General features: G+C 38.1%; 2 protein-coding genes across 2 annotated transcripts in view; both read left to right on the forward strand.

The window, feature by feature from the left end:
• LOC138036984 (uncharacterized) overlaps positions 1 to 12,417 on the forward strand; it is a 118,955-nt gene that overhangs the window by 52,475 nt on the left and 54,063 nt on the right. The gene's annotated exons all lie outside the window — the stretch shown is intronic.
• Positions 1 to 12,417, forward strand: part of LOC138038600 (uncharacterized) — an 80,760-nt gene that overhangs the window by 27,774 nt on the left and 40,569 nt on the right. The window contains exons 9-11 of the mRNA XM_068884572.1: positions 6,653 to 6,812; positions 8,021 to 8,229; positions 11,505 to 11,663. Of these exons, the coding sequence (XP_068740673.1) occupies positions 6,653 to 6,812; positions 8,021 to 8,229; positions 11,505 to 11,663 (528 nt within the window). The remainder of the gene's footprint in view (positions 1 to 6,652; positions 6,813 to 8,020; positions 8,230 to 11,504; positions 11,664 to 12,417) is intronic.

The raw sequence follows: 12,417 nt of genomic DNA on the forward strand, positions 1-12,417 counted from the left end.
ACAGAGATTCTAAAAGCTGACGTTTCGAGCGTTATCCCTTCGTCAGAGCGAAGGGCTAACGCTCGAAAAGTCAGCTTTTAGAATCTCTGTACTGTGGCCAATTTACATTATCAACTCCGTTGATAAAACCAAATTTTTGTATACTACTTCCTCACCGACGCAGCACCACAGTTTCTTTAGAAACTACCTCCTTCATTTATATGGGATTTATCTGTTGGTTCATTGGCCTATTAACATTTACTGGAATAAATCAGCAAAAACATTGATCAGTCCTGACTGATACTTTAGGAGCAGGGCAAGAAAATAGTTGCTCCTCCAAAATGTATACAGGCGAAGAACCTTACAATCTGCAAACAATACACCCTTGAGATCCTTTAACTTCATGTAGCAAATCAATTTATTTTACAGATACTCTTTTTCTTCTGCCATCTCAGTTTTATCAGAAATAACACACAAACAGCGGTGAAAAACACCAGTCATGAACAACTTTGAAATTATCTTTTACTTGACGTTCCCAGTATGCTTCTGCATACATCTTCAGAAGTGACGGTTAATACAAAATTGGCGTTTAAGTATCAACAGAGGTGACAAAATCTAACATAGATCGACATATTTAAGGTCAGCTTTAAATCTTTGATCAACAGTGTCTCAAGTATTTTACAGTGAGTGTCGGATAGCCCTTTCGCTAAAATTTCACAATGATCTCATTTTAAAGTGTGACGAGCCGTTTCTCGAAAGTCCCGAAACTTTACGGGCCATTTTCGGGTGTCACAATTCCCTCTGTATCTCAAGAACAGAGAGGATTTAAGTCGTCAAATTTCACAGTCAGTTTTCTTTTAGCTACCTTGAAAACATGTTAAAAGATCGGCATTCCAAAACAAGCCGTTGGTTCACAAATGGCTATCCGGGGGCCTGTTTCTCGAAAGTCCCGATAATTACCGGGCCCGTTAACTTACCGGGATCGTTACCGGGAAACTTTATCGGGACCGAAAGAGTGTTTCTCGAAGCACCCGTAAACTTTCCCGGTACTTATCGGGGCCGATAAAATAACCGGGAGTTACCAGGCTCTTGCATGCACTTCACGCTCGTTATGAAAAGAAGGAGAATGACTTGGCACTAGATCCGTAGAGCTTTGTAGCATCCAGTTTCCCAACCGAGCGCTGTGATGTAAACAAAGGTAGCGTTCAAAGCGAAGACGGTCCATCGTTCCTTTTACACCTTCTAGCAGTGAAGGCGACTTTTTAAACCTCATTGGCGGGAGAAATTTTGCAAAGGGTGTTTAGATGGCAGTATTTTTTTTTATATTCACGCTTTTTGTAAGCAACACTTTTAGTTTGCTGGGAAGCAACGCTCTTTTGGAGTAATAGAAGCTCAGAAAATGTTACAACGAGGTTAAGCGAAATTCTCGATCTCGAAGGCTTCGATTCAATACAAGTAGTAGATTGCAGCGTACAGCGAACCAGTGGAAGGAGGTATGTCTTTGAGTCATCGTTTAGCATTATCAGATGTTTTGAATTCTCTTCAAGAACATCTGTTTTCAATTTTATCTCGACAGGTACGTCGGGTGGAATTCAGGTTCACTGCATTTATTTCGATTTTCATTGGCATATATATGCGAACACTCTCAAGATACACTATTTGAAAAAAAATCACGTTTATTTAATGAAACCAAAATAATGTTCTTTATTATATAGTTATTTATCATAAGGGTATAGTAGATTTTAAAAGACATTGCTAAAAGGGATCAATTAGTATGTAATCACTTATTAATTTATGGGATAATTCTATCCTTGATTTATTGTGACTCCTTCAAGTCAAAGATACTTGGTGAACCCCTAGCTGGAAGTAAGATAATTATATTGTTAAATTTGTGGCACCTTTATTAAGGGGGTGGCACTTAACTACAGAAGGACAATGGTTGCTAAGGAACCTGTTTAGTCAAAGAGCCCTACAAAAAGTTTGCATGGATGGTTCTTTGAAGTAACTCTTTCAATGGAAATCGCAACTAGTCCCAGTCCTCGGTCTCGAAAAGAACAAAAAGACGAGGCGGTTTTTTCATCGGATGGGAACCGTCACATCAATATTTGTAAACTGTAGCTTGGAATTTCTATTTGGGCAAAAAATGGAACTGATATTTTGAAAAGTGAATCAGAGGAGGGCCGTAAATCCATGCTACACTGATTTTGTGTTAGATTGTTCTTGTATTGTTGCATTAAAAATTTGTGAAAAACATAGGTAACTCGCTGAGTTTTTCGGCATTTTCTGTTTTGGACATGTGATTAACCAAATATGGTTGTCAGTCGAATCAGTAGAAGAAATGTTAAATAGAACACACTTGACAAAAAATGGTAACTGCAAAGTTAAAGAGACTCAAGAAATGATTATTTGAAGGGGTCCATAGCAGCAGTTTGGTAGTTAAGAGCCACCCCATTTTAACCTGATTGTTTTCATGCGGCAATAATGACTTTAATGCTGAATTAAATGTGTCGTCAGTATTTCAAACTGTGATAGCATCTTAAAAGCTAAAAATGGGGAAATTGGAACTAGAAAGTGACATTTTGAAGGAGAAGCGGGTACCAATAATACTCAGTCATCCTAAAATCACATTTGATGAACGGGGTTTTGTTAAGCCATGATGAGTCCAGGTGATCTGGTGGTAAATTTGCGGTCTTAAGAAAAGATTGATTTTGTTGTACTCATTTTCATGTCTTTGAGACAGATGTCCTGTTGATCATAAACAAGACTGGCTAGATTCTAGAATACCCGTCTACTTAATTTGCATAGGAATAGCATCTGTTATTATAATTATGCCTAGTTCTTCAAAGGGCACTACTGCAAGAATACAATAGTGGCCGGGTATTCTAGAATCACTTATGTTACATTGTAACACTCGACCAATGGAAATGAAGCAATCGAGTGATTAATGTTATTAGTAGTTTTATTTTTGTGAATGCTCCATGTCTTGGGCAATTTTGTTGTCAACTTTTGACTTTTGTTTGTTTTTATGTTGTTACTTTTAACATAGATGCAAAACTATTTTGCCTGTAGGGGTCAGGGGGGTTTCATTTATTAGCTCATAGGAAGGGGGGGGGGGGGGGTGGTTGGCAAAATTAATTGGAAAGTACTTCAAACATTTCCCAACCCCCCTCTATAGCAACAATCACATAACCCCCACCTTTATTCAGCATTATATCTCAACCCCCCTCTTTCTCTCCCTCATACATACAGTAAGCCACCCAACTTATACATGAAAGCAGAACAGCTCAGCCAGTTCATCCAATGCATTCATGTGTTAGGGTTTTAGCATTCATGTGCTAAAATTCAACATTTTCAACTCAATAATCATGCATCTATATCCTTAGAAGCAACAATTCAGCAGGAGGCGTAGCAGGGTTTTTCCGTTTTAATAGGTACCCACAGGAAGGTGCAGTGAAACAAGCGCTTTCTGCATGAGCCTCTAGGGAGGATCTGGGGGCATGCTCCCCAGAAAATTTTTATCATTAGGGCCTCAGAAATGCCATTTCCCATGTTTTCCGGGGGTAAGTTTCATAAATCAAAGCATGAAAAAAATGCTAACTATTCACTCGCAGTAACTTAGTTTTTTATTTGTCAACCTTTAGAACTACTGATATAAGTGTTTAGTAGACGAGTGCATTATCCACTGTAAATGTGGCTCAGGAAAAGGGAGAGACCTCTCCCTTTACAATGGAAATATCAAATAAATAAATAAATAAATAAAATGTTTTATTTTTTGGATTTTTGGAGGTACGCATGTGGGTATGTGCGTATATGGTCGCTACGCCCCTGTTCAGCTTGCATAGTCCATCACAAAAAGTAAAATATATGGCATCCGTCACTTTTAAAACTTCATAGGAAGGGTGGTGCATTTCCATGTCCAGACCATTGAGAGTTAATCATTAAAGGTATTTCCCAATACAGGCATTTCCCTGTTTCCAGGAACAGTTCCATAATTGGGAAAACTTTTTCCAATGGCCAGGAAAATGGGTGTAATATTATAAATCTTTTCTAATATGTACATTCAGCTTTGAAGTCAGCGAAATGAAGTGGAAAAGCCAACATTTCAATCAACCCCCCTCAAAAGGCTGCTCAATATATGACAACCCCCCTTAATAACATTACTCCCCCCCCCCTCATGTGCTAATAAATGAAAGCCCCCTTACTGTTTCCCTTTTTTGCAGTGTCATTTAAAATGAACTCACCTGATGATTGTTGAGTGGCTTTTGGACAAAGTGACCCAATAAAATTAATGTTACTGTTAAAGTGCACCTCACTCCAAGTGTTTTTCACTGCAAAGTTGAATCTTTCCATCTATGGCAAATACATTTTTCCATGTTCTCCTTGAAAATTTGTTTCAATGCACAGTAAATTGAACAAAACTCTCTCCATGTTTTGTCACTTTCAAGGCCTAGCTAGCAAGAAGCAATAATCAAGTCTTTAACCGAGGTGATCCCTACCAAACTGCTCTGCATTGCAAAAAAGTTCAAAACAGTTTGTTTCATTATAGTTGAAATTAACTCATGCCTCTCATTAGCTTTGCAAATATCTCTCTGGTGTTGAGATTTATCTTAAACAAAAGAAACTATTTTGAGAAAAGTTGGGCATAAGTTATGTAGAGGCTATTGAGTAATGGAGGCCAGGCAGAAATTTGCTGCTTTGCACTGCCCACCAGAGTAATCAAGGAGGGAAATCTTGTCTTCCACAGGCCAAAGGCCCTCTCAGTAGTGTTCTTCATTTTTGTATGGGCCTTCTGGTACCTGTACCTGTTTGACTGCATACCCACAGTCTCCCAGGAGCCACCCATTCCCACCTCCTCCACCCTCCATACATGCTTGCAAGTAGCTGGCATTAAAAATAGTTGAATCATGTACAGAGCCATGCCATATGCAAACAAAATTTGTAGATGACAGGTGAGCATTGCACACTGTCATCACATTAATAGCATGAAAACCCTTGTGGCAAACAGAGAGATGTTCATCACTGTCTGGGCGCCAGATAGGAATGAGAGAGCCATCAATAATTGCTCCAGTCACTCTGGGAAAGCCAGCTATAGGGTAAAATACGGTCACATTTGCTTGAAAGATTTATAAACATGAATTTATTGTCACACTTGAACACCACCAAAACAAAACAGAGATAAAGCGGACCGCCGTGGGAACAAGGTACGCAAAGAAGTTCGTCGTTTGATGAGCATGAATTGATAGGTTTTGTCAAGTTTGAGTCCATATAATAATTCCTTTTTTTCTCGAACACAAGCATGTTTTATTCTTACACAAGGAGACAATTTCCTCTTTTCTGTTTCAGAGAAACATGCAGCATTTAGCTGGGTGTGTTTTGTTTTTTGCTCAATATCACGTGATGGTCGATCGCTTCTCCTTTCCAAATTTTCCCTGCCAGTAGTTTGCATCCCATTTATTTATTTGTTTGCATGTTTTTTTTTTTTAACAACAGGCCATGTGTTTTTTGCTGGAAATGCTGCAGCTAGTTGTTCCCTATTAAGACTCTGGGTGCTGCGAATTTAGCTAGATGTGAAAAACAGTAGACTCACGCCAAAACAAACCGCAGTTCGTGTTTGAGTCAAGGCTTGCTTTATTGCCGATTCTATCGCATTTTAATATATTAACATCTGTAGTTTTACGGCACCGAAAGTAGGTGGGTACGTCTTGACTATTAGCCTGTATTGGTTTACCTGAGTCTCCGAGAATTGCTGTCTCTCTACAGATCGATCTTCTTTACAATCTGTTACAATACACCGTTCAATCAGCCACTTAATCTTCCTCTTGACAACCTGTACCTCTCAACGACTTCTGTATCGGTCATGATGATTCAGTACAGGCCTTCCTTGGTATGTTCTTGGCCGACAAACTGCGTAACAAAAGTCCGTCTTCGGCAGCCATTTTGTTTTGTTGCAGCAAAATGATGTTACCCGTAAACTTTAACAGGAGAGTTACCGCGCAAGTTATCGGGAAAAATAACGGGATCAAAATTAACGGGAGATTCGAGAAACACCCGAAAACTTATCGGGTAATTACCGGGTGACTTACCGGGTCTTTCGAGAAACGGGCCCCGGGCCCGAAAAGTTTTCGGGACTTTCGAGAAACGGGCCCCAGTTGGTGTAACATGGTCCGCAAGAGCGGACGTATGACGATCATTAATTAATGCTTTAAAATGCTCAGTTTTTCTGCCATTCAATCATCTTTTAGTTTTCCCGATATAAAAATCATTTCAGTCCCAACGGGGAACTCTAAATAGAATCATAGCCATTTGCCTCCCGCTAAGTCTATTTTTGTAAGGAAAGAAAGATTTAAGGCGACGAGTAAAAATCACTATAAGGTCACTGCACCCGTAGAGTTTATTTATGCACGACACGATTTGTTTACCAACGATTTTGCTTTGTAGCCCTAAGTAAAGTAAACTAACAAAATGTTATTTTTGGAAACTGTAATGGTTGAGGTCAATGGTTGTTTTGTGGCTTTTGTAATACATCATTCATGTTATAATTAACAACACCTCTGGGGTAACCGTAACTGTCTACTGCAGTTAATTCGCTTTTTCACTCTTTATCACACCGTGTTCGTATTCATCCAGCACAACCAATCTGTTGGAAAGAGGCAAACATATTTTTCGTTTTTAGGGGACCGACTTCAATCTTCATTGCAAAGAATGGGACGAGTTGCTTAACAGCGGAAATTGGGAACCTGAAGAAATAACAAAAAAGCTTCCTGATTTCTTCCGTTTTGTGAAGACAGTTCAGAGTTCTATCATTCATGAAATGAAACATGAAGGAGCCACAGGTTTGTAATGTAATTTCTTTAAATTAATCATGTTGATCTGGTTGTGGAGTGAAGATAGCTGCGGTTTGGATTCAACAGACTGTTCCAAGGGCGTAACCACTGCATTAAGAAATTGTTGACTGTGTTTTTTTACGAAACGACTATTGTAAGAGGCCAAAATACTGCCGTAACAATGTTTTTATTAAGGATATCTTTGGCAGAGTTTTTATTTCGCTGTCTGTTACTTTATCTACAGCTACACATTCCAGCCATCGGCAAAGTCCCTTTTTGACTTATGGCTGTTTCTGCTTAGGTGGTCTCATACACCACAAGCCTTTTTTAGAGACATCACCGCCAACCCGCCCGCTGACTTACTGACTTACTGGACTGAAGAGATTCCTGAATCCTCTTCGGTTTGTTGATTTTTAAAAGATTTGTGGACGCCCGGGTTCATTTGGTGTTTAAAACGTATATATCTGGGCATAACCAAATATTATGCGAGCGTTTAAATGAATATGCATTTGGCATAATTATTTCTTAATCACTAAAGGATGCCACTTCTAAAATCAGAAAGTAGATCAAGGACTCAGTGAAAGTGGTCATTGAGTTGTGACGCAACTTGCAAAAGATGGCCTGAAAAAATCCAGAACTATCCGCAGTTTAAATACTTCTTTCGGTCAGTACAATCACCTAGCACGGGATACAATTTGAACTTGCAAGTGAACAGCTCCCAGATGGATTGACAGCTGAGATTGTAGGGCAAGTGCGGCGCAGCTAATTTCCGTTTTGTAAACGACCGTTGCCATTTTTGACGTTCGATGCCATTCCTAGCAACCAAGATTTTTTATTCAGTTAGCTTTCAATAAATTGTTAGGGTTAGCTTCATTTAAATACTTTAAAATTGCGATGTTTGAAGCCGTTATTTGGTGGTGAAGTTGTTAAGCTTTTCACCCCTAAACCGGCCTAAACCGGGCATATATAGTATTTTTACTCTGTCTAACGCCAGACGATTTTACTCGTCAATGTGGAGCCCCCAGTAGTCAATGGGTTAAGTGCGTTTTCTCTTCAGTCATTGAACCGAGTTTGATATCGTTCATTTAACTTTTACTATTTTTTTTTATTTTAAAGTGTTATATGATTCTAATCTAGTCCTTAGTCTAGATTAAGTATTTGTTTTCCTCATTTACTCCTACTTACTGGACTAAAGAGACTCCTGAATCATGTTATAGCAACCTACTGTATGAAACAAGAAGAGGAATTTGTAGATGTGCCCCGAGATTTAAAAGGTTATGTCATTGGAACAAAAGGCAATACAGTAAGATCAATCATGGAAAGATCCAGAGCAAAAGTGTATGGCCTTGATAATGAGGAAGGATTTTGGGTCAAAGGAACTAAAGAGCAAAGGGAATACGCGAAGAATCTTATCTTGGAAATGGTGGTAAGTAGTAGGTTAAGGACTACAGTATCATGCTCAATTACTGGTATTTCATGAGCTAACAATCTGATTTTTTTTAAATTTAAGTTTACATGTAGACATACAGTTCGGAAAAAAATCCTCCAAAAGTTTTCTTTATATTTTATTAACTAAACTACCACTACTCCATAAATTTACTTTCAAAGTCATTTTTCCCACACACACATTGTAGTTCATCAGATTGAGAGAAGGAAAAAAGATTAAAGGGAACTTCAAAAAAAAAAAATTAAAGAATAAACACTTATCAGCACAAGAAAAAAACCCAGAAAATTAAGGAAGGTGAGAGAAACTTGGATATAATGTCAAAATAAAAGCACTAAAAGAAAAGAAATTTATTTTAATTGCCGATGAATTTTTTTGAATTCAAATGAAAATAAAGAATACTCAAAGTTGTCTTATTTGGGGAAATTAGCAGGGGGAAGGGGGTGGAAAAGAGGGGAGGGTCCCAGTTTTTTTAGCCCCTCAGGAAGAGAGGGCCATGAAAAAAAAAGAAAGCAAAAGAGGGAGGGTCTCGAGAAATAAACCATTGTGATCATAAAGGAATGCTTAATTATTATCTTATTACTCGAATACAAACCAGGTATGAAAATCATGCCATACAAAATATTTGCTGCAATGAAAACAAGATAAGCTATTGAATTTTTGAATGCAGTGTGTGTATCTTGGTTTCCATTGGTAGAAACTATTATCATCCAATTAAGCCAAAAGGCTTTTTGGTCCTATTTTTCCGACAGAGATATCGCTTGCATGTTAGGTTTGCTTTATTAAAAGTACTGAACCATTTTTCTTCAGTATAAAATCTACCACTGCGTAACAAATTTGGCTCTCCCTGCTAATTTCTGACAAGTCCTTGAAAATTGAAGAATTTAGAGAACAAAAAAGGACGATTAAACTTAACAGAAAGCGTCAAATCTCCCTATCAGAACTATGGTATTTGCGCTTGGGGTCAAGCTGTTGAAACACACCTTTATAAGCTACTAGTTCTCCAAAAGAGAGCCCTTAGGCTAATGTTCTTTAGACACAAAACGGTTGCCGATATCATTCTTGCTGTTTGAGCAAATGAGCCTTCTAATGTACGACGTTCATAATAATCTTGCTCCTAGTAACATTAAGAATATATCTTTTGTTCATAGTTACCGGACTAGATCTGTTACTAACGAGAATATTACTACATGTATGTTGAGCAAGCTAGAGCTGAAAATATGAAAGGAGCCTTCTCTATCTCAGGTGATCTGATTTGGAACAGCATTCCACTCTCTATCAAAACACTGAATAAAAATCAATTTGAAATCCTTACATAATAATAATTTCTGATATAAGAGTACAATTCTCGAAATCATAACATTGTATGTTGCTCGCACTATTGACTACCGTCCGCATCCCTGTCTCACTCTGGCTTTAAATTAAACCACACGACAAACTAGATTGCTTCTAGGTTTGTTCTTTAGATATCATTTATGGGAATTAAAAATTTACATTGTAATGTTTCAAAATAAAGGGCAGGTACAAAACACAGGTCACAGGTCATTGTCTTACCAATACAGAAACAACCTTAACCGTTTATCAATGCTAACATTAGGCCTAAGAACATTTGGATGTTAAGGGTTCTTTCTGTATTGGTAAAACAATGACCAGTGTTTTGTATCTGCTGGAAAATAATCACATCATATGTTACACCCTCTAAGTATTTTCCAACACTTAAAATAAAAAGAACATATTAATTGATTAGAGTTTTGCCAGATTTTCCAGTGAAGAACTGTTATCTAAAAGTCAAATTTCGAATTTTACTTCTATCTCCTTCCAATTGTTAATTAAAAAAGCAATTTATCAACCAAAATAATTTTTGGCAAAGTTAAATCTTTCCTCAGTTTGTGGAAAACATTATTTTAATTTCAACAGAATTAATCATTGTAGAGTAAAGGCCCGTGCAAACGCTCGCAACATTGTTGGCCAACAAGACGCAACATTGTTGGGCCCAACATGTTGCGAGCGTTTGCACACATGTTGTGTGTTGTTGCGTGTTGTTGCGAGTTGTTGGATGAAGTTTGAAACTGGTCAAACTTCATCCAACAAGTCGCAACAACACACAACATGTGTGCAAACGCTCGCAACATGTTGGGCCCAACAATGTTGCGTCTTGTTGGGCAACAATGTTGCGAGCGTTTGCACGGGCCTTAATATGCAGTGCTGTTTTCTACCCATGTAAACCATATGAGCGTCGCACTACTAATGGAATTGATCCAAACAAGGACAGAGAAAAACTCTGATCAGGGTAATTTGTTTTACAGTCGACGTGAGATCCTTGATGCATAAATGTGCATCCCACTTGTTAAAAATTATGAAAATGAGCAGCTTCTCTAAACCTTAAACGCAGTAAAGAGGCAATTTTTCTTATCAAAACGCTCACCACAAATATGAGAAATGTATGATTTATTGACGTTTCTTTTGTGATAAGTGTTTTAAATATTCTTTTGTAATCCTTTTTTTTATATATAGTAGTTGTTATATTCAACAATGTCACATCATCTTATGACCCCCTTGATCGTTTTAGTTTAGTTGTTTATCTGCTGATCTGGAGGTCATTGGCTTGATAGGCTCTTTGCATGACCGTGACCTTGTCAATTATAAAATAGTGGTCGTGGTACGAAATAGATGCCAGAAATGGAAAAAGTTCTTTCTATATTTCTGGCATCTATTTTGTAGCACGACCATTAATTTTTTTCATGATTGACAAGGTCACGTGATACGGCCATGCAAAGGGCCTATTCATCTCTCAACGCATATTTGTGATATTACATTTTAAAACATGTTAGTATAGTGAATTGGTTCAGTCCCCATGTATAAACCTTGAAATCGCTTTAAAGGCCCACCTTCAACCGACAGGCTTTTCGACCATTAGTTTTTGCTATGGAAATTCGCATTTCTTATCGTAGCGATCTAATTGGATGAATCTCGGATTCGGGTGAAATTTTCATATATGAAAACTGTTCCGTGGCACGCAATGCCTGTCGGTTTAAGGTAGGCCTTTAAGTCAGACTTACAGGCAACAATAGAAAAGTGCCTTTTCAAGCCCTAGGATTTCAAATCTCGTCGTAAACAATTTTTCGGTTCCATTCCCAGAGATCATGGGAACCCTTCAGTAACTTTATTGGCTGGTTCATCGAATATAGAGATTAAGTTATTGCTTGAGAAATGTTGGTGTTTGATTAATAATGTCTATCATTTGGCTTTGCCCACAGGAAGGAGGGAAACTAAAGTTTGAAAGAAATATATCAAACAAAATTTGTTACTTCATCGACGATTTTAATTTGCCTGTGAATACTATGGTCAGACTGGAGAAAGACTATGGGCACCCCTTAGAGTACCGGTTAGTACCGGTCGGCAGTTCTGGAACAGAGGTATACAACGAGCTCGATCTCTCTTTTTCTCGTTTTTTTTCACGCATGATGCTTAAAAGTGTTTACTATATACATGTATGCCCTTAAGTGAGTACTCGAAAATTGACTGTTAAATGTCTTATACAGAAAAAGTGACACTTCAGTGGTCGAATTTCAAAAGCCGCAAATGAAGGAATTTTAGTGAGTGAAATCATGCATCTTTTGATATTACATAAAGAAAAGTACCATGCCATGCGTAGTTGGTCAAGTTCCAATGGGCTGTCCAGAGCTCATGAAACTCTCAATGAGATGACAGAACAGAACAACAACAACAACGACAACAGCAGCAACAATAACAACAAAACTGTTAAGAATCCCAGCTGACCTCAGGCAAACCAGATGACTATTTACAGTTGAACCACGGACCACTGGGTTCAAATTGCACTGTTGGTCAGAAGTTTCCTTAAACGGGAATCACCGGATCTCACAGCAAGCGTCCTACCACTGCTTCATATTGTAAGATCTTATCACCATCGATCAGCAGCGCCATCACCATCACAGTCACATCGTCATCATCGTCATATGTGTTTTCCAAAACTAATGACCGCAGAAAATTTGGCCTGATACCGGTCATTCGCTCATTAAAAAGGAATGCCTCGTTCCGTTTTATCTATTTAGGAACAATAAGTTCCCATTCGTTTATTCAAAAGGAACGGCTTTTTTTATTCCTTAGGGGACAATAGTTCCAGTTTTGGTGTGGTCCTATATTCGTTTT

Source organism: Montipora capricornis, chromosome 2 (genome assembly GCF_036669925.1).
Source record: "Montipora capricornis isolate CH-2021 chromosome 2, ASM3666992v2, whole genome shotgun sequence".
Lineage (NCBI taxonomy): Eukaryota > Metazoa > Cnidaria > Anthozoa > Scleractinia > Acroporidae > Montipora > Montipora capricornis.